This window comes from Pelophylax lessonae, assembly GCF_965119305.1.
Source record: "Pelophylax lessonae genome assembly, chromosome: 5".
NCBI lineage: Eukaryota > Metazoa > Chordata > Amphibia > Anura > Ranidae > Pelophylax > Pelophylax lessonae.
In genome coordinates, this window is record NC_138772.1 from 450,513,519 (window position 1) to 450,537,181 (window position 23,663).

Below are 23,663 nucleotides of genomic sequence, written 5' to 3' on the forward strand. Positions count from 1 at the left end.
CAGAGCCCTGATCTCAACATCATTGAGTCTTTCTGGGATTACATGAAGAGGCCAAAAGATTTGAGGCAGCCTACATCCACAAAAGATCTGTAGTTAGTTCTCCAAGATGTTTGGAACAGCCTACTTCCTGAGCTCCTTCACAAACTGTGTGCAGGTGTAAAGAGAAGAATTAATGCTGTTTGGAAGGCAAAGGGTAGTCACCAAATATTGATTTGATTTGGATTTCCCTTTTGTTCATTTACTTTCCATTTTGTTAATTGATAAAAATGAACTTTTAATACTTGTATTTCTAAAAAACAATACTAATTTACAGCAATTTTTCACACCTGCCTAAAACGTTTGCATTGTAGTGTATACAAGGAAGCTGATTTACCTGCCGATGTATTTGTAGTCCATCAAGTCCTAATATTTGTACAGCCCTGCCACACAGCATAGCCAGGAGGACAACACATTTTTTGTTACAGTTATAGACTGTAGAACAGATGCACTGACTGGACATTAAAAGAGCAGCAGCATTCCGATGAGATCATCTCTCAGTCACTTTGCTCTCTTCTCCTATTACAGGGGTGTAACCAGTATTGAGCACACTAGGAACATACCACACATCTCCTGCAGGGTGCCCTGGGTGTCCCAACCTCCCACACAAAGATTATGATGAGCAAAGACACTGAGCCATTCAGACTATGGCCAGCTTGTATTTACATATGAGTCTGCCCCTTTCTTCACTGATGCTGATCCTCTTCCTGCTCCCCTTGCTCTCTGTGTCCAGTGCCCACGCTTCTCTGCTGATCATGAAATTGTAACACTGCTCCCAGTGATCACAAACAAAAGAGACATACACTGATCAATGTGAGGGAGCACACTGATCACCAATGTACTGGGGACACACTGACCATCAAAGTAAGGGGGGCACAGACACTGACCACCAATGTAATGGGGGCACAGACACTGACCACCAATGTAAGAGGGGCAAAGACACTGACCGCCAATGTAAGAGGTGCACAGACACTGACCACCAATGTAAGGGGGGCAAAGACACTGACCACCAATGTAAGAGGTGCACAGACACTGACCACCAATGTAAGAGGTGCACAGACACTGACCACCAATGTAAGGGGGGCACAGACACTGACCACCAATGTAAGGGGGGCAAAGACACTGAACAACAATGTAAGAGGGGCACAGACACTGACCACCAATGTAAGGGGTGCACAGACACTTACCACCATTGTAAGGGGGGCACAGACACTGACCACCAATGTAAGGGGGGCACAGACACTAACCACCAAAGTAAGTGGGCACAGACACTGACCACCAATGTAAGGGGGGCACAGACACTGACCACCAATGTAAGAGGGGCACAGACACTGACCACCAATGTAAGAGGGGCACAGACACTGACCACCAATGTAAGGGGTGCACAGATACTTACCACCAAAGTAAGGGGGGCACAGACATTGACCACCAATGTAAGGGGGGCACAGACACTGACCACCAATGTAAGGGGGCACAGACACTGAACAACAATGTAAGAGGGGCACAGACACTGACCACCAATGTAAGGGGTGCACAGACACTTACCACCATTGTAAGGGGGGCACAGACACTGACCACCAAAGTAGGTGGGGCACAGACACTGACCACCAAAGTAGGTGGGGCACAGACACTGACCACCAATGTAAGGGGGGCACAGACACTGACCATCAAAGTAAGGGGGGCACAGACGCTGACCACCAAGGTCTACTTTAAGGTAGGCTGAGAAAAGGTGTTAGCTCACTGTCTATTTTTTGTTTTATTTTTTTTTTTTCTAAGGTGATCCTTTGGTTTATGCGTGTCTGTGAAATTCTTGCTTGTGTCACAGTAGTTGGAGTATTTTGTGGGTTCAAGGACTGCAACTGTGTTAAATGTTTAGTAGGTAAGACAGCAGGCTTAGACTATATGTAACCATGTTCCTTTAGGCCACACCCATAATCAATTGCAATTTGCCCACACCCACTCCTCACTGCAGCGCACTTTGCTAGGTTGGGGTTATGTTTGTGAGACTCTAGCTTGTGGCGCAGTAAATAAAGCATTTATGTGGATACTGAAAGACTGTGGTATGTGTGTTTGTATCCAGTAGTTAGGGTCAGATTTTATTTACCCATACCCTCTTTACACCGCTCCAATTGTTAGGCCCCACCGCAACTAGAAATAAAACTCAGGCTCCTGCATCCACACAAGCGATGTAGATGCAGGGACCTCCTCTGTTGTGCTATTGTATTCTGACAGCAGAGACCCCACCATCAGAAAACATTGGTGGCTGAAGTGACTGATTGAATGCTGGTTTTCCTGCATGAGTTTGACAGGTGCCGATCTAATATCTGTCTTCTGTTGAACGAAGAGCAGTACATACAGACTGAAATTGGGAGCAAATTAATTTCGGTCCATGTATACCCGGCTTAAAGTAGCAGTCCAGGCAAAACCTAACTAATGCTAAACCTGCTATGTGCCACATTCTAAACCTAATCCATCTAACCCTGTAAAGCAAAAATCACTGTACTTAACTATTCTGGAGCCGATCCGGTCTCCAGCAGCGGAAGCTTTGTGCAGGAGAGGACTGACAACGGCTGTGAAATGAATGGGAAGTGACGTCACCCATAGACTTACTATGGGGCTTCCATTGTCGAGTGCCTCTCCTGCACCCGTCTCCAAACTGAAGCCACCACTGACAGGTAAGCATGGGACTGGATCAGATCGGCTGCAGAATAGGTAAGTACAGTTATTTTTGCTTTACAGGGTTAGATAGATTAGGGTTAGAATGTGACACAGAGCAGGTTTAGCGTTAGTTAGGTTTTGGCCTGGATTTATTCTTTAAGAACTGCTGTGCAAGAAATTGCAAGAGGCCGATAGCAAGTCAAATCCAGGTACCTGCAGTAGTTTATTAAAAAGAAAAGTAATGTTTTATTAATGAATACCCGTGCATGTAGTTCAGCTATAGTGATTACTTGTCAACCAGAGTGCATTCTCTCACTTTTTTAATTACAGTAAAATGCAATTCCTCCAAAAAATCAATCAATATAAATTAAAGGACTACAGTCACACCAGACATGTTGTGCTGATGCACATAGAAAAGTCAATGCATTGTAAAGTTTTGTTCCATTGGTTTGCACTTTCTCACTGAAGTCAATTGAAGGGGACTTCCACAATGCATCTAAAGCATTTCTCAAATGGCTTTTAAAGGCCGCTAAATTATTGCACATGTTGTCATTCTTGTGGATTGTAACCTTGGGTGCAAGTTTATCTTGTAAGGGGAGCCATCTATGAAAATCACATTTTTTCTATGTGAAGTATTCTGCAATATTATGTTGTTAATATTATTACCTTAACTGTTGTTTGATAAAGACTTACTGATTTCAATTGTCCTTTATGTACATGTATATTGATAGGAATTGACATTTGTGGTGGGAGTAAGTCCTGTATCATTTGCTGCTTTGCAGACAAGACCATCAGGGAGCATCAATGGCTCAATGTACCAAGATGTGAACATGCACACAAATATGAAATTGCATTGACTCAGCCCGGTGCCTTTCTGATGCTGCCACGTGGTCAGGGAAGGCCAGCACTGGCTCCTTCATGGAAAGTGACAAGCAGGTTATTGGGTGACTTGCAGCTGTTGACAGAATTTCTAGATGCCAAAGTGTATACATGATGGTTAAAGATACACACTTTTATCATTAGTAGGGTCACAGCATAAACACTTTAGAATTATCAGCCCTCATTATCTGTAAATTCATTGCTCTGCAGAGAGAAATTCCACTTTGTGGGGGTGAGCTGCCACCATATTGTATAAGTAGGTACATCCTATTTAAACATTGTGGCACACATACCTCTCATAACGCCCTCTGTCAGCAGTGTTAAATCTAGGCCACAGTTTCTGCTCCATTTAATGACGCCATTTCTCTATCGATGCTTTTTGTGGGTCACAAAGTGCTCTACTTTAGCCAATGGATAAACACTGAAGAAGTAACTGCTACACATATGTACAAGAGTTTCTTCATCCATCCTGGGCACTTCCAAGAGCTTTGACATGTAAGAATGACCTGGGATATACACTGCATGCATACATTAAAAAAAAAATGCTATTAGCATGGTGGTATGTGACTTTTTTGGCAAGTCTCTTCTGCTAAAGAACTTGAACTGCTGACAGTTTTTTTCAGAGGAACTTTAATTTTACTTTAATAAGTATTGCTACTGAATGGAAAGCTAAACAGTGTAAAGTAAAATTTTGATGTAAAGCAGTGGAACGATAAAATTTACTATTACTACTACTATTTGAAATTATATGCACTGTATGACCAAACGCTTGTAGACACCTGGCCATCACACCTATATGATGTTGTTGAACGTCCCATTCCAAAACCAAAGGCAATAATATGGAGATGCCCCCAATTTGTTGCTTAAGCGGCCTTCACATCTTTATGATCCCCCATTGCAGTGAGGGGAGAAAAACCCACAGGGGTAGCCAAGACCTGTAGAAAAAGAAGCTGCCATGCCTTCTGTGAACACTGTCACTGTAGGCATAGGGAGCCCAAAACATCCAAGAATCACAGTGCCATGTGGCCAGGAAGAGGCAGGTAGTGGATATGCCAGCTGACTGTGCACCCAAAAGACCAAAGTGGCACATTCCTGTGCAGTAAGCCCTGGTTGGATCAAGGCTGGACAGGCACACAGGCACAACCTGACCTGCACAGGAGTATTAGAGACAGAGGAATAGCTCATAATTCAAAACAAAGCAGCAGCTGAGAATCCCACTTCCGGCTGCCACTAAAGGTAGGTGCAGCCTGGGTGCCCTAAATTACCCCTAAGGGACTGGGGATGCTGCACCTTGGGGAAGGGGCATAGCCCCAACTTACCGCAGAGTCTTGTGGTCCAGAAGACAAAAGGAGATAGGGATAAAGCACCTTCAGCAATTTGCCCTGCCAGTGGACTTGCCTCACAAGGAAATCTTCAGGGACAAGGTCACACCAGTAAAGCACCCTGCAGCTAACTCATTACGTTGCATTACATGACTAGGTGAGTCCCACGCAGGATCCAGTGCCTGAAGCAATGTTGTAGGTTCTCCCTGCACCTTCTTCTTAGCTGGGCCAAGGTATGATCAAACCAAAGGTGCAGCTAAGGCGTCAACCAACCTGGAAAGCTGCTAAATGGAAGCTGCAGTGCCTATGAGTAGCTGCATACTTGGCTAAAGAATCATTGTATGAAATGTTAACAAAGAAAAAGTAAAATGGAAAGTTTGCTTCTGTCAGAACGGAGAGAGAAAATGTCCATAGGACACTAGCAAAAAACTGAGGCTTGCTGGCAGTGGAAGAGGCTATGCTGGGGCTGTCCTTACAGCTATGTTTTTTCCCAGTGTCTAATCGCCTGAACGTAGCTGCATAACTCCATTATCTAAAATTAAGATCCTGTGTCCTGTAATTCTAGAAAATTATTTTTTGGACATAATCATATGAAACAAGCAGGGTAGCACAACAATAAAGTTGAATGTTTAATAGAGATCACAAATACTGCTAGTTCACGCGATGCTCAGTTTACATGTATTTGTGGAAAAATTGGTAAAGATGCACTGATTACAAATGGGGATTGCTGCACTTAAAGTTCCTGAATAATGGAAATGAATAATGGAAAAGTGTATATTTAAAGTGCGCTATCCTAAAGGTGCATATATATCATCGAATAAAACTTGATATATAACAAACCAACAGAATATAAAAATATTGTTCAATGAAAAGAAAAAAACTTCAACCTATCTCAAAAAACAGTATAGTGATTCAGTAAATAATTATAAATAATTATAACCGTATTCACAACATACCATTAGAGTGTAAATATATTGTTCCAATAAAAATAAATTAACTTCAACCTGTGCCAAAAGCAGTGTAGTGATTCAATAAATAATTGTACAAGTGTATCTAAAAACCAATAATGAGTTCATAAGACGGGTTCACAAAAGCAGTCCCATATGAAATCAACTCAGTGATGCGTTGTGAATATAAACTGATAAGTAATCCAAGTGCTCAGAATGTGAATTAAGGCAGTGGCCGCTTACCAGCAGGCTGCGAGTAAGCAGCTTTGAATTGCCAGACTATACAATGCAGGAACATGATACCCGTACACCTAGACTCTCAAGCCGATATCATCTACACAGGAACAGCTGATTTAGAGATGAGCGATCTGGATTAACACTCCATTCCCAGTTGACGCCTGCCAGAGGGGGGGGGGAAACGCATCGGATGGAGTAGCCAGCGCCTGTCACTTTGCATGGTCCGCACTGCAGGCGGCCATGTCTATTCATTTATATTATCTGCTCGTTTTCCAGAGATCTGATATAAGTGCCCCTTTTATTTCAATAAATGATATTTAGGAGATAATGCACTACGAGTCCTTTTCTCTTTATACACACTGTTCGCATATGGAGCTTGTCAGCTGCTGTGTTGAGGTCTGAACCAAGAGTGGAAGAGGACTGAGACTGTTTTCTGAATAGATGGATCGTTCATCTCTAAATCAGCTGTTCCTGTGTAGATGATATCAGCTTGAGAGTTCCTGCATTGGATAGTCGGGCAATTCAAAGCTGCTTACTCGCAGTCTGCTGGTAAGCGGCCACTGCCTTAATTCACATTCTGAGCACTTGGATTACTTATCAGTTTATTTTCACAACGCATCACTGAGTTGATTTCATATGGGACTGCTCTTGTGAACCCGTCTTATGAACTCATCATTGGTTTTTACAAACACTTGTACAATTATTTAATGATTCACTACACTGCTTTTGGCACAGGTTGAAGTTAATTTATTTTTATTGGAACAATATTTTTACACTCTGATGGTATGTTGTGAATACGGTTATAATTATTTATAATTATTTACTGATACTGAATCGCTATACTCTTTTTTTTTGGCACAGGTTGAAGTTTTTTTCTTTTCATTGGAACAATATTTTTATATTCTGATGGTTTGTTATATATCACATTTTATTTAATGATATATATGCACCTTTAGGATAGCGCACTTTAAATATACACTTTTCCAGTTTACATGTATGTTTGTGTAGGAAATATGACTTCTTGATTGCAGATTGCTTGATCGCACGTCCTGTAGTTTTTCACTTTGTGCAACATATTAACAATGTGTCTCTTGTTGCAGGAATGAATTTGGACTATGCATATGCTACTGTTGAAATCTGGCAGAATGCTTTAAAAGTCTCAGATACAAAAATGGATTTGTGTTCGGGAACAGATGATGAATTTCATTTTTGTGGTGCCTTAAAAGGAGGTAAGTCATATAAATAAGTTATATGAACAGTAAGTCACTATTGTTTGCTATATTGGTTATAAAAAAAAAAAAAAAAAAAAGCTGGACGGTATTAACTGCAGATGACTCTGTGTGGGATTGTGTTTCCATCTAGAGTGCAATTTAAGGCTGTTTGGCAACAAAGGATAGCTGCATTGTGGTATTTGGAGGAATAAATCACTTAGTAAACTGGTTACAAATCCCAAATAAGCAGGTTAAAGGTGCAGGAGGTTTAACGTAAATATTAGTTTTGGGTGGACTCAACCTATAGGACAGGTTTGTCGACCAGGGTTCCTCTAGAGCAGTGGTCCTCAACCCTGGTCCTCAGGGTCCACTAACAGGCGAGGTTTGCAAGATAACTGAAATACATCTTAGGTGATATAATTTGCTGCTCAGGGATTGCAGTACTCTAGTCTGCATCTCCCCAAGGTAATACCTAAAATCTGGCCTGTTAGTGGGCCCTGAGGAGCGGAGTTGAGGACTACTGCTCTAGAGTTTGCAATTGGGAGTATTGGCTGATTGATTTTCTGTCTGACCATCAAAATTAAAAGGACATTACACTGCTCACAAGTGCAAGGGAGCCCTTCTCCCACTGACCCCTAGCTGAGGGTCCTTCTCACACTGGTATACAGTATAATATATATAATATTGTTTAAGCTGAACATATTCACTTGTTAAAATAATTTAAAAAAAAACACTCCAGCCTAAATATGTTTTTTGACAGAATGGAGAAGAAATAGAGCATTTAGTGGGTTCTATACATATTATTGCAGGGAAAGAAAACATGCATTTATTATTATTTTTTTTTTTTTTTACACAAGCCTTCAGAGCATTGCACCTGTGATTAGTGCATTGTGGGTGAATAGACTACGAGGGCACTTATCTGCTCCCTCACAGTCCATTGGAAACTACAAAATGTCTGCCACAGTGGAAGATGGGACTTGTAGTTTACCCATGTAGCACTACCCCCTTGAGGGTTGATGTTTAATGTATGTTCTTCTGCACTGCTTTGACCCTGTGAACCGTCCAGCCCTCCTGACACTCTAGGTTCAGACATAATGTATACATCTTTTAGTGATGCACTGACACAGTATGAATGAGTTTTAACTTTTACTCAAAGAATAGACGTGCAAAATTATGTCAATCAGCTAGACCCTGAATAAACTATCGGAGTTCAGCAAGGCTGACATCAAAAGACAACGAAGACACAGAATGGTATAACATCAAATAACAGCACTAGACACAATCTTCTATAATGTGAAGATAAATCTTCTCTCTTATATTATCAGTCAGCACTCAAATCAAAGGGGGACTCTAAGCTGACCTATACCAGGTGTATCCTAATGAGAGATATGGTAGTCAGAATACCGGAACGTGCCCCCTTTAAGAGTAACTGTACAATGATGTTGCCTCCCCTTGCAAGGCCTTTCTGTATTCTTCACAGGCAGTTGGAGCTCATGTAAAGCAAGTTCCAATGTGGCTTGAATAACAAAGGAGTCAATATGATAGATTGTAATCCTAAGGGATCTGATATCTGCTTCATTGTCTATGTTCAGTGTAACGATAGAGTGTAATAATTTCAGTCTGGACTTAGAGCAGGCACCCTCTTGCCAAATCTTGATATCCCTCCAGGAGGGCCCTGGGGAACAGGCGATGCAGCCTTCCACGCACTGTGGTCTGGATATAGCTGCGCTCTGCTGCTTCAGGATATTCAGCTGGTCTCCACTCTATCAGTGACACTGCTAGGATATCCACCTTGCAGTGATGGACATCCGTTCTGCTGAGGCTGAGTCTGCGATCGGGTCAGGCAACGTGCAGTAGGCAGCAATCTGCTATCTCACTCACTACACAGCAGACCGATGTACACACGACCAGTCCCAGGAGCAAGAGAGTTCAAGTCTGTTAAGCAGATAGATTTATAACTCCTCCCAAGATTCTTCACGCCTCCTTTGTTTTCTGGGAAGGTATTTTCTTAGATAATCCAGGCACATGATCATCATCCTGCGAAAGACTACAGTTGCCACAATGCCACTCTTCCAGTCTCTGCAAGATGACGTTCCCACAAATGAAAGATAAGTCTGTATACTCAAACATGGTAGTCCGGTCCCGGCTTCACCCATACACAGTTTCCTATAAATGAAAGATGGGACTGTGTGGATGGAGCCCAACACAGCCGTGCTGATTTTGAATGTGACAGCAGCTGGGGGGGAGCTCCCATGCCCACTGTCAAGGGGGGTGCAGGGTAATCAGGGGGTGAGCACTGCAAGTATTGGAACATGTTACACCCTAAATACAGCTGTAACATGTAACATGTTCTAAAGGTGAACTTATCCTTTAAATATGAAAACTTGCTGATGGAAATGTAAGTCAATTACGTCAAGGGTTTTTTTTTGTTTTTGTTTTGGATAGAGACGAGAATAGTTAGAAAATTCAGGAAATTGAAAATTTAGAACAGGAGTTTACTTTTCACATGACTGTATAATGTAAGTAAAAGTTCACACAATTTTTGATTTTTAGAAAACTAAAAGTACCAATAGTGTATGTTTACATACAGCGCCTTATAAAAGTAGTCATACCCCACTGAAATTTTTCACATTTAGTCATTTTACAACCAAAAACGTAAATATATTTTATTGGGATTTTATGAGACCAACACAAAGTGGCACATAATTGTGAAGTAGAAGGAAAATGATAAATGGTTTTCAAAAATTTTCACAAATAAATATGTGAAAAAAGTGGCATGCATTTGTATTCAGTCCCCTTTACTCCGATACCCCTAATTAAAATCTAGTGGAACCAATTGCCTTCAGAAGTCACCAAATTAGTAAAAAGAGTCCACCTGTGTGTAATTTAATCTCAGTATAAATACAGCTGTTCTGTAAAACCCTCAGAGGTTTGTTAGAGAACCTTACTGAACAAACAGCATCATGAAGGCCAAGCAAAACACCACACAGGTCAGGGAATTCTTTGTGGAGATATTTAAAGCAGGGTTAGGTTATAAAAAAAATATCCCAAGCTTTGAACATCTCACAGAGCACTGTTCAGTCCATCATCCAAAAATGGAAAGAGTATTGCACAACTGCAAACCTACCAAGACATGGCCGTCCAACTAAACTGACAGGCCGGGCAAGGAGAGCATTAATCAGAGAAGCAGCCGAGAGACCCATGGTAACTCTTGAGGAGCTGCAGAGATCCACATCTCAGGTGGGAGAATCTGTCAACAAGAAAACTATTAGTCGTGCACTCCACAAATCTGGTCTTTATGGAAGAGTGCCAAGAAGAAAGCCATTGTTGAAAGAAAACCATAAGAATTCCTGTTTGCAGTTTGTGAGAAGCCATGTGGGGGACACAGCAAACATGTGGAAGAAGGTGCTCTGGTCAGATGAGACCAAAATGTAACTTTTTGGTCTAAAAGCAAAACACTATGTGCGGTGGAAAACTCACACATCATCCTGAACACACCATCCCCACCACGAAACATGGTGGTGGCAGCATCATGTTCTGGGGATGCTTTTCTTCAGCAGGAACAGGGAAGCTGGTCAGAGTTGATGGGAAGATGGATGGAGCCAAATACAGGGCAATCTTGGCAGAAAACCTGTTGGAGTCTACAAAGGACTTGAGACTGGGGCAGAGGTTCACCTTCCAGCAGGACAAAGGCCCTAAACATACAGCCAGAGCTACAATGGAATGGTTTAGATCAAGGTATATTTATGACTTAGAATGGCCCAGTCAAAGTCCAGACCTAAATCCAATCGAGAATCTTTGGCAAGACTTGAAAATTGCTGTTCATAGATGCTTTTTTTGCAATTTGACAGCTTGAGCTATTTTGCAAAGAAGAATGGGCAAAAATGTCACTCTTTAGATGTGCAAAACTGGTAGAGACATCCCAAAAAAAAAAGACTTGCAGCTATAATTGCAGAGAAAGGGGGCTCTACAAAGTATTGATTTAGGGGGGCTGAATACAAATGCACGCCACACTTTTCACATATTTATTTATAAACCATTTTGAAGCCCTCTTCACAATTATGTACCACTTTGTTTTGGTCTATCACATAAACTCCCAATAAAATACATTTATGTTTTTGGTTGTAACATGACAAAATGTGAAAAATTTCAAGGGGTATGAAAACTTTTCAAGACACTGTACGCTATCAGTACTAATGAATATGGAACGCGGTGACATAGACCAACCAGTCAGTTAATTTTTGCATGTTTGTGTATTTCTTTTCGAAAATCTGCTTCAATGTGATTGTGTTGTTTATATAAAATCTTTTTAATAGTAATCTGACATGACCTACCTCTTCAATTACATGTTTGGTTCTCTGAATTTAGCTCTTTGGAATGTTGCTCATGTTCACTAATGATGGAATATGTATGTGTTTCCACAGAGACGATCACAGGGAACAAAATAAGAACCCTTTCTACAGTGCCATATCTTAAGGTATTGTGGCTTTGAGCTCACATATTGTCATAGCATTTATTCTTTTACTATGAGACCAGGAAGCCCTAAAAAACTCTGTCATGCATATACCAATGCTAAACTGAGGCCCATTCCCTTCTGTATCCTTTGTCTTACTTTTGGTTAATGAGGATGCCCATTCCCCTGATAGGCCAACAACAAGGCCTAAACATAGGAGGGAGTGCGTCAGAGCCTGACTTTAGGGACCAAAACCAGTATTTGCATAACAGAGCACCCCAGTTTTCAGAGCTCCATGGATGCTTAGCAAAGTGTTTGAAAGTACACCCACTCACCTCTAGATGCCTGCTTTCCATGTATTCTGACAGTTTAAAAGTGACCACAGGTTTGCTGCATGACAAACACATTACTATGACTGTTAAAACTGGCTTAGTAGGGTCTGTAGTGTCTTTACATACACTTTTATTACAAACAGTGTCATATGCCGACAAAAAAATATATACAGATAGATACATTTCAACTGAACCTGTGCTTTTCCCAGGCTTGGCCACTTAGGTACTCAGCAATGCATCATGGAAGGAATCAAAAAGACTGATTGTGTACCATCCACAGAACAAGGCTCACTGTGCATCATTCATACAGAAACAATGCTCATTGTACACCATTCAAAAATAATCTGCTTTATGTTCATTGTGCACTATCCACAGAGTAATAAGGCAACTGTGCTATTTATTTACTATTCACCCAACAATAATGATCATAGTACAAAATTCTCTTTCGTTCACTGACGGACACAGCTCCTGATCTTCCTAACCATTGGGTTTTACTACAGGAGTAAGACACTAGGCAGGAAAAAAGTCTGGCTACACCTATGGGCAGTCCCAGGGGATATACTCCCTCTCTCTGCTATATTTTTTTTTGTCTAGTCAGGAGTAAGGACCTAGTTCATTGCTGGGACCCCTGTCCTGGCAATTTTTTCTTTTTAAATAGAAATCTTTCTCCCGTTTTTTTTTTTGTGAGATCTACAATCAACTGATGGACTGGGCGACGGGCTGGATAATCTAGATCCAGTGGTCAGCCCAGTCTGGCCAGCGAGCGCACGCAGACCTCAGCTCCACGCTAGGTCGGCCGTGACATACCACCACCGGATGGGGGCTAGTTAAACGCCTCGCGAGGTTGCATACGACCGGGTCTCGGCCAACAGTCCCTCCGTTTAGATGACGAGGGGTTCTGTCTGGAGCGGTGCCCACCTGGTTCCTGGTATGGTGAGTAGCTGTCCTCCCTCTCCCCCTAAAGGGTTTTGGGGTGGACGTGGGCTCTTCCATGGGATAGTTGGACCACCAGGTTCCCCTCCTTCCCATCAGGCACCCCACGCATCTGTTCCCCATCCTACCCCCCCCTCCACTTATGCTGGGGCTGTGTGGGTGGTCTGGTCCACCTCCAGGGGTGGGGACAGGGCGCTATGCTGGCGATGGGGCCGGGGGCAGTGCCGCCAGTGACCAGACGATCGGCTGTGCGGGGCTGTACCTGGTGAGGGCTCTTGTCAGGGTCCCCCGTCCTACCTGGGCCTGTACTTGAGGCCTAGGGATTCCTCCTGGGTCCCTGGGATCTTCATGCTGCCACGCAGAGCCGCCATTTTGTTGTAGCCTTGTGCTGCAATGCACAGCAGCCATGTTTGTGTAGCCTGGCACCCATTTTGCAGTGGCTTGCCATAGAAAACAGTGGCGGCCATATCTGTGGAGCCTTCTGGGCAGCGTTTTGGGTGATGGGAGCCCCTCCTCATCCCCATGGTACAGACTCCTGGATCCTTTTATTTCCTGATCGTCGCTTGTGCAGTGCAGATTCTCATGGTGGCTGCGGTGCCTGGCTTATGTGTAGTGGTGAGTCTGGTGGGGTCCTCTCCCTCTCTAGTAAGGATTGATTGGTGCTCTGTGACTGGTAACCGGTGGGCTGCCTCATCTGTCTCATCAGATTCTGAGTCTGATTCGGCCACCGGGGATGTGGGTCACCCTGCTGGGTCTGTGACCACGCCCCCTGAATTCTCAGATAGTGAGGAGGATTCCTCCACTTCTGCAACCACGTATGAAAAGGTGCTGGTGGACGCATTGATTGTAGCTGTGCGTGAGACTTTAAAGATGGAGGACGCAGCTGCAGCTGCGACGGAGGCGCAGGTTCCCTTTGGCACTCACAAGCCATCCAGAGTGGAAAAGGTGTTCCCTTTCCCCTCCTATTTTAATAGAATTGTCACTAAAGAGTGGGGACTATCAAAGCGTCCCCTTGGGGTCCCTAAACGATTTGCTAGGTGACACCTCTATGAGGAGTCCCTTTTTAAGAAGTGGACTGTTTTAGCCATGGTGGACCCTCCGGTTTCCATATTAAACAAGGCAACCATGATTCCGGTTGAAGAGTCCCCACCCTTTAAGGACCAGGCTCATAGGAAGGCGGAGGCTGTGCCCGGCAATATGTACACCCTGGCTGGTTCAGCACTGAGGCCAATATTCAACATTGCCCTGGTGTTGCAGACTCTGACCGAATGGGCTAGGCTTTTGCTCCGTGACCTGGAGGGGGAGTAGCTCCTTCTGCCTTTGCTGAGCTGGGGGACCAGCTGGTCCAGGGGCTGCAATTTATCTGTGATGCCTCTTTGGATGCGGCTCCGCTAGTGGCTTGGCTCTCTGTTTCGGCAGTGGTCCTTCAGCGTCTCTTTTGGCTCAAATGCTTGTCTGTGGACCAGACTTCTAAAAAGGCCTTGATTGATATTCCCTTTCAAAGAGATTGCCTGTTTGGTGCTACCCTGGATGACATCATTAAAGGTCTCACATGGGGGAAGAGTACCTTTCTTCCGTAGGCTACTAAGGGCAAGGACCCTCGTCGTAGACGTGGGCCCTCCTTCTCGTCTAATAAGAAGTTTTTCATCCCTCAAGGTTGACTGACAAGGGATCGGAGCCCTCCGGAGCCTCCTTTGGAGGATCCATGTGAACTTGGTCTGGCAATTCAAGAGCGGACTTCTCCAGACCCGCAGACAAGGCCCCTTCACCCGTATCTGGGGTGGGGGGACGTCCTCGCTGGTTACCGGAACTGTGGACTCCCCTGATACAAAACAAGTAGGTCCAAGAGGTCATTCAGCCTGGCTACAAGATCGAGTTTCGTTCTTACCCTCTGGTAAGGTTCTTCCTTCCAACATCGGACTGTCCCCTTACAGGCTCTTTTTGCGGCGGTGCAATACCTTTTACTTTAAAGGGTGATGGTCCTGGTTCTGACTTCAGAACATTTTCAGGGGTTTTACTCAAACCTGTTTACAGTCCCCAGAAAGGAAGGCAAGGTGCGCCAATTCTGGACCTCAAGACACTGAACTGCTTTGTGCGGGTGCAGAAGTTCCAAATAGAGTCCATTCGCATGGTGGTGGCTTCCCTGCATCAGGTTTTTTTTTCTTGCCTCTATTGACATCAAGGACGCTTACCTTCACATTCCAATATGTGTCGGTCTCCAGCACTTCCTCCGCTTTGCCGTGGGAGAGGAGAATTATCAGTTGTGGTGTTACCCTTTGGTCTCGCCTCTGCTCCTCATCACAAAAGTGTTGGCCCTGGTCCTAGAATTGTTACGCCAGTGGGGGATCACGGTACTGGGCTACTTGGACGACCTTCTGCAAGCCGTGTCTCCTGCTCTGGTGGAAAACCTAGAAATCACCATACGAGCTTGAGGGAGTTTGGCTGGATTCTGAATTTTCATAAGTCTGCTCTGATTCCATCCACAAAGCTGGACAATCTTGGTCTGACTCTGGACTCGGCCTTAGCCAGAGTGCTCCCACCTCTGGACAACTCCAGAAACTGTAGGCTGCAATTCATCTCCTGCTGTCCAGCAGATGGTCATCCCTCTTGCATGCGGGTGCTGGCCCTGATGGTGTCTACTTTCGAGGCAGTTCCATTTGCACAGTTCCATACGAGGTCCCTGGAAGGGAGATTCTGGCCAAATGGGACAAGAATCCGCAGTCTCTGGACAATCAGATCCGGCTGAGCCGGGGAACGAAAGAGTCCCTGATATTGTGGCTTTGTTCTTCGGCGCTTCGGCTTGGCAAATCCTTCCTCCCCTTGTATTGGACAGTGGTCACCACAGATTCCAGCCTGTTTGGCTGGGGAGGCGTCCTCTGCAAAAATTCGGTTCAGGGGATTTGGACACTGGAAGAGTCCAGATTATTGATCAATGTCTTGGAACTCCGAGCGATTAGACTGTACCTGGAACATTGGACAGATCATCTTTAGGGATGTCCCGTGCGCATTCAATCGGACAGTGCCAGAGCCGTGGCTTATGTCAATCACCAGGGGGGGGGGGGGACAAGAAGTGTCCTGGCGGCTCTGGAGGTAGCCACCATTCTAAGGTGGGCAGAACGGTTCCTTCCAGCCCTCTCTGCCGTACACATTCCCAGGGTGGAAAACTGGCAGGTGGATTACCTCAGTCGGCAGGCGTTGGACCAAGGGGAGTGATCCCTTTATCCGGAGGTGTTTCATCAGTTGTGTGTCTGGTGGGGCATCCCCGAGATGCATCTGTTGGTGTCTTGGCTCATCAGAAAGGTGCAAAGGTATGTGGCTGGGTCACAGGATCCTCTGGCAGACACCATAGATGCGCTGGTGGCCCTGTGGGGTCAGTATCGTCTGATTTACACCTTCCTTCCTCTCAAGCTTCTGTCAAGACTTCTATGCAGGATTGAGGCAGAAGGGATTCCGGTTATCTTAGTAGCCCCAAACTGGCCTCGCTGGGCTTGGTACACCGATCCGGTGCGGCTGGTTGCCGACGTTCCTTGGAAGCTTCCTCTCAGGAAGGATCTGCTACCTCAAGGACCAATCTTTCATTTTGCTTTACAGTTGCTGGCTTTAAGGGCTTGGCTGTTGAATGCCGGGTGCTGATGGATAGAGGTTTGTCTGAGTTAGTAATTCCAATGCTTTTAAAAGCTAGGAAATCTACTTCTAGGAAGATCTACCATCGTATGTGGAAGATATACATTGCGTGGTGTGAGTCTCTTGGGGTTCATCCTCACTATTTTTTGGTGGCTAGGATCTTGACCTTCCTTCAACAGGGGGTTTGAGCAGAAGCTGGCCTTGAGTACTATCAAGGGTCAGGTGCCTGAGCAGTCTTCTTTTAATGGCCCTTGGCCACATACTCCTTGGGGCGTACTTTTTTTCAGGGAGTTAGTCACTTGACCCCTCCAGTGCAGTCTCTGTTGCCACCTTGGGACCTCATTGCTCCATAAGCCTCCTTTTGAGAATCTTCAGGAGATTCCCTGCTTACGCTGTCCCAGAAGGTGGCCTTTTTTTGGTGGCATTCACCTCTGCCCGCAGGGTGTAAACATTGGCGGCGTTATCCTAACGTTCACCTTACTTGGTGGTTCACAGTGATAAGGTGGTTCTTCACCCCTGTCCGTCGTTCCTTCCTCAGGTTGTCTCTGATTTTCATTTGAATGAAGACATTGTGTTGCCTTCCCTGTGTCCCAGGCCAAAACATCTGAAGGAAATGTCTTTGATGTGGTCCGTGCAATTAGGATGTACTTGGCAGCTACGGAGTCTTTTGGGAAATCAGTCTCACTATTTGTGCTCACTGATGGGCCTCGGAAAGGGTTGTCCGCTTCCTCTGCAACCATTTCCAGATGGATAAGACAGACGACGATTCAGGCCTATTCCATCAGGGGTCAGGTTCCTCCTTTCCCTGTCAAGGCGTGCTGTACTTGGGCGCTCAGTGCCTCCTGAGCCTTCCGTCATCAGGCGTCAGTGACGCAGGTTTGTGAGGTGGCCACCAGGTCGTCTGTGCATACTTTCACAAAGTTATATAATATATATGTTTTGGCATCTGCGAATGCTTCCTTTGGCCGAAAGGTTTTACAGGCTGCTGTTTAGAGGACCTGGTCCCCTTTGAGGGTGTATTGTTTTTTTCAGGTGAGCTCCAGTTGTTTTGGTTGACCTGTTTACCTGGTTGGCTATACAGTAGTTAGCCTAGGGAGTTTCTTTTCGCTGTTCATACCCCTCATGTTTAACACTGCTTTGGGAGGTCCCAATGGTTAGTCCCAATGGTGGTCCCAAAGATCAGGAGCTGTGTCCGTCAGTGAACGAAAGAGAAAATGGGATTTTTGACTTACCGTAAAATCCATTGCTCTGATGTTCATTGACGGACACAGCACCCACCCCTCTGTGGAGTTGTAATTCTTCTGACACTGCTTGTAACAAAACTGAGTACCTATAGCAGAGAGAGGGAGTATATCCCCTGGGACTGCCCATGGACATAGCCAGACTTTTTTTTTCTGCCTAGTGTCCTACTCCTGTAGGGGGAAGTATAACCCAATGGTTAAGAAGATCATGAGCTGTGTCTGTCAATGAACATCAGAGAAATGGATTTTATGGTAAGTCAAAAATCCAATTTTTACAGAACAACAATTCTTATTTTACACCATCCACAGAGCACCAATTATCATTATACACCATCCAAAGAGCAACAACTCTCATTATACACCATCCACAGATCAAAAATTGTTATTATACACCATCCACAGAGCAACAATTTTCAATATACACCATCCACAGAGAACCAATTCTCATTATACACCATCAACCGAGCTACAATATTCCATATGCACCATCCACAGAGCCACAATACTCATTAGACACCATCCGCAGAGCTACAATACTCATTATACACCATCCACAGAGCAACAATTCTCATTATACACCATCCACAGAGCACCAATTCTCAATATACACCATCCACAGAGCACCAATTTTCATTATATACCATCCACAAAGCTACAATATTCATTATACACCATCCATAGAGCAACAATTCTCATTATACACCATCCACAGAGCAACAATTCTCATTATACACCATCCACAGAGCAACAATTCTCATTATACAACATCCACAGAGCACCAATTCTCATAATACACCATCCACAGAGCACCAATGCTCATTATACACCATCAACAGAGCAATAATACTCATGCACCATCCACAGAGCAACAATTCTTGTTTTACACCATCCACAGAGTAAAAATGCTCACCGTACACCAACAACAGAGTAACTATGCTATTTACATACAATTTACCCAACAACATTGATCATAGTACATCATTCACATAACAAGAATTCTCATTAAACACCATCAAAAGAGCAACAATACTCATTAAACACCATCCACAGAGCAAGAAATACTCATTATATACCATCCACAGTGTAAAAATGCTCAATGTACACCAACAACAGAGTAACTATGCTATTTACATACTATTAACAGCAACAATGATCATTATCCACCAAAAAAACATTGCTCATTATACTCCATTCAGTGAGCAACAATGCTCATTGCTCACTGTCCAAAAAGTGACAATGCCCATTAAACACCATCCATAGAGTGACAATAGTCACCGTACATCATATTTAGAGCAACAATTGAACACTATCTGCAACAATGCTTATTGTACACCACACACAAAGCAACAGTGTTCATCCACACAGTGATAAGTCTTATTGCACACCATCAACAGAGGGACAATGCTAATTTTTCACCATTCACATGTAGCCAGGTGTGAGGTTACAGCAACATGGAGAAGAAGAAAATGCCCTTTGTTGTTCTACTTTCTACTGTATTGCTAATTCTAAATTAAAATAATTTTGCTGCACTATCCCCTCCAACCAGCAGAAGGAGGGGGCTCTTCCTCCCCCTGCCCCAAAGCACCTTGTCCCCATGTTGATGGAGACAAGGGCCTCATCCCCACAACTGTGACTGGTGGTTGTGGGGGTCTGCCAGCGGGGCTCATCGGAATCTGGAAGCCCCCTTTAACAAGGGGGCCCCCAGATTCTGCCCCCCTTATGTAAATGAGTTTTGGTACATAGTACCCCTACCCATTCATCATAAAAGTATCAAAAAGTATTAAAAAACAGACACGCATTTTTTGACAATTCCTTTATTAAAGAAAAAAAAAATAGTGTCCCCCGAGGTAAATTCATCGTCAATCATGCCGCACGCCGCACCCGAAAAATATAAAAAACGCTCCCATCGACAATGCAGGCTGACTGCCTACTATTGATCGACTGATATCGTTTTTTTTACCGCCGATACCGAGATTTTTGTCATCGGATATTGGTATCGGACGATATTGGCCTATATTTTCTGACATTAATTTTTTTTTTTTAATGTCTACAGGTACTGTGGTGGAGGGATCTGGGGGTCTAAAAGACCCTAAACCCCTCCTCTGCACTTAAAAGCATTAAAAACGCAAAGTTTGGCTGTTTTGAATGCTGTAAGTTTTTGAATTCGGCGCCGCCAGTACCCGGAAGTGATTTCAGGTCACAAGATCACTTTCGGGTACTCGGTGGCGCCAAATTCAAAGAAACGGAGACCCGGTCAGATGGCGGTGGGACAGGAGACCCGCGAGCCGCGGAAGGTGGCGGGAGAGGGGGACGTCCCCTCCCGCTTCTTGGAATGACAGCCGATCGGCTTCTCAGCCGCATCAGTTGTCATTACAAGACAGCCGACCGTCGGCTATGGACACCAGTAGTGGGGTGATGCCTCTAGCTGCAGGCATCACCCTGGTACAAGCACTTTCCCAAAATATGGGCGATATCTGTAAATCAAAAGGCCAATTCCGATATATCGGGCAAAGTGCATATTGGCCCTCGATATATCAGCTTGGCCGATAATCGGTCGATCACTACTGCCTACTAGAGGCTCCGCTATTTCACAGTTCTTATATTGGTAAGGGGCAGGGTCACCTGGCTTTGTCACCTGGTGGCACAGACCTCTTGAGACATTGCTGACCCAGCATGCACCAGTCCATGACATTAGAAGGGGCAGTGCCACCAGGTAACGTAGCCAGGTGGCCGGCCCCTTACCTATATAAGAACTTTCAAATGGCAGAGCCTGCAGTAGGCAGCCAGCCTTCATGTTGGCTGGAGCATTTTAAATTTTTTTATTTTTTGGGTGCGGCGAGCAGCGTGATTGACGATGGATTTACATCGGGGGACACTATTTTTTTTTTTTTTTTAATAAAGGAATTGTCAAAAACTGTGTGTTTTTATTACTTTTTGACACTTTTTTGGTGAATGGGTAGGGTACTATATAACCTATACTCATTCACATGGTGGGGCCGTGATTTGGGGGCCCCCTTGTTAAAGGGGGCTTCCAAATTCTAATGAGCCCCCTGCCTGCAGACCCCTACAACCACCAGCCTTGATTGTGGGGATGATGCCCTTGCCCCCATCAACGCAAAGCCCCCTGCCCCAAAGCACCCACCCCTCATGTTGAGGGTATGTGGCCTGGTATGATCCCAGAGGGGGGCGCTCGCTCGTCCTCCCCCCTTCCTTACCTGCCAGGCTGCATGCTCAGATAAGGGTCTGGTATGTATTTTGGGGGGGGGGGGGGAATCCCTTACCGTTTTTATATTTATTTTTCTCAACATTTTCACATATTAAATGTTATTTGACTAATTTTGTTTTCTTTAGAAATGTCATTTTTGCTGCAGCATGTTCTATATGTGCTACAGATGCACCACTTTACAGGCAGACTAAGGGGACCCCTCAAGCACTATATTTAAAGAAATTATTTATTTTTGATACATCATTGAAATCACTGCTCCTGAAAAAATGATTAATTAAAAAAGAAAAAAATTGCATTGATGGCAGACCCCCATACCCCTTTTTTGGCCAATTACTTGCATTTATGCCTTCAAAATGGGCACTTTTGATTTTTCCTGTTCGGCTCCCATAGACTTCAATGGGGTTTGCTGTTCAGGTTAGAACTTTTCCCCTGTTTGGGAGTTCTGCTGCAAACCGAACAAGGGGTTGTTCGGCCCATCTCAACCATACATTAAGCAACAGTGCTCATTCATGCCATCCACAGAGTAACAGTGCTCATTGTACACCATTCGAAGTGTGACAATGCTCACTGTACACCATCCACAACAACAATGCTCATTGTATGCCATACATTATGCAACAATGATCATTCAAGCCATCCACAGAGTGATCATAATAATTGTACACCATCCACAGAGCAACAAAACTCATTGGGGGGTGGCACAGTGGCTAAGTGGTTAGTACTTCTGCCTAGCAACACTAGGTTTTTTGGTTCAAATCTTAACTATGGCACTACCTTCCTGGAGTTTGTATGTTCTCCCTGTCCCTGCGTGGTTTTCCTCTGGGTACCCTGGTTTCCTCTCACTCTCCTAAGGCATATTAGTAGGTTAATTGACTCTTGTCTAAATTGGCTGTATGTGTATGTATTTATGAATGCAGGGCTAAAAATGGTGATAAAAATGACAAATAATCCAAAAATAAAATGTAGAATATTGTATGTGACAATTATGTCACATACATATGAAATAAGTTACAGCGTTTAAACAAACAGTGATTTAAAGTGACAAAATAATAATAATTCAGTCCATAGGAAATCTTTTAAAGAAAATCCAAAATTGTGCTGATATTCAGTGCTGGTATATCTAATTGAACACTCCTCCACCAGTAATCCTTCACCAACAATAGGAATGCACACTCACCAGACCGATATGCTGCCTTGTCAAGACAGCTACTGCGTTTTGGTGTAATATCAGGTCTTGAGCGGAGCCAGACATAAGGGGGTTCACAGCAGAGGATATCTCCTCCAATACTCCAGCACAGCAGGTGTAAATCAGCAGACATAGGAGAGAACACATCTTCCCATAGTGTAGGATTATTTGTCATTTTTATCAATGTTTTTAGTGCTGCAACTTTATTTAGGTGTTTGTATATTCACACTGTTTGCTAGCTGCTGTTCTATATTTGTAAGGCGCTGACTTTACTTTATTATTTTATTTATGAATGTAAGTTTGGGACTTTAGGTTGTAAGCTCCTTGAGGACAGGGACTAATGGGAATGTACAATATACAGTATATATATGTAAACCGATGTCAATTGATGGCCCTATATAAATACCTGTAATAATAATTTTGCAGCATACTTAGAGCAAAAGAGCTCATTGTGGACCATCTATAAAGTAACAATGATTGTACACCATCCACAGAGGGACATTCCTTACTGTACACCATCCATAACAGCAATGCGTAGTTTGGACCACACATGAAGCAACAATGCTCATTGTACACCGTCCACAAATCTACAACGTGCATTATACATTATCCATGGAGTGACAAGGCATGTTATCACTGGACAAAATAAATAAGGGAGGCTAGAAGGTAGAAAAAAAGGCACTGGTATATGTATATTTGTCAGCATAACTATTCTTTCTGCTATTAAAATTTACTCATTCTGATTTTCAGGGCACCTTTCTTGGAAAAGTTCGGGTATTTGCTGGACAGAAAGAAGAACTGATCATGTGTGTTGATGTGACACTAATTAATAAATTATAAATTGCAGTAAAAAACAAAAGTAAACTCCAGCTCATAGTTTTTTTTTGTGGGCACTTTGTTTGTAACGAAGCAGATTAATAGACTTTGGTACAACCACTCTGCATGATTTTCCCCACTCAATCAGAGCTGCAGACTATAGCCTGCTTTGCTGATCAGCTAGTGTTTGGCTAGGCGGAATCAAGTCAGTTTTTTCTGTTCAAGACACTGGTTAAAAAAAAAAAAAAAAAAATCCATGGGCTTCTTAGGTCAACAAACAGCGAACACCTTTTTATTCATAGATTGGGGAAGGATTTTTATTGTTGTCTGTAATCCTTCACTAAAACAGGAAATGAGGGGGGAATAGCTCCAATATAAACAGAAACACCAAAAGTAGCCTAGTAGAGGTTTTAACCCTTTCCTATTACCTGGTCAGCCGGCCAGCAACTCTTCCTCTGTGCTGTTTGTCCGCAGGAAATCCTGGGTGACCACCGCCAACTTGCAGCCCGTCACCGTGAGCAACCAGACTGTCACTGGTTTCCGGGACACAGGAGCTGAAGTC

The 23,663-nt window shown here is 43.9% G+C and overlaps 1 protein-coding gene across 1 annotated transcript in view; it reads left to right on the top strand.

Moving 5' to 3' along the window:
• The window catches only part of LY96 (lymphocyte antigen 96), a 34,953-nt gene extending 11,847 nt beyond the window's left edge, over positions 1–23,106 (top strand). The window contains exons 3-4 of the mRNA XM_082259331.1: positions 7,180–7,308; positions 23,036–23,106. Of these exons, the coding sequence (XP_082115457.1) occupies positions 7,180–7,308; positions 23,036–23,100 (194 nt within the window). The 3' untranslated portion in view covers positions 23,101–23,106. The remainder of the gene's footprint in view (positions 1–7,179; positions 7,309–23,035) is intronic.
• Positions 23,107–23,663: the final 557 nt, after the last annotated feature.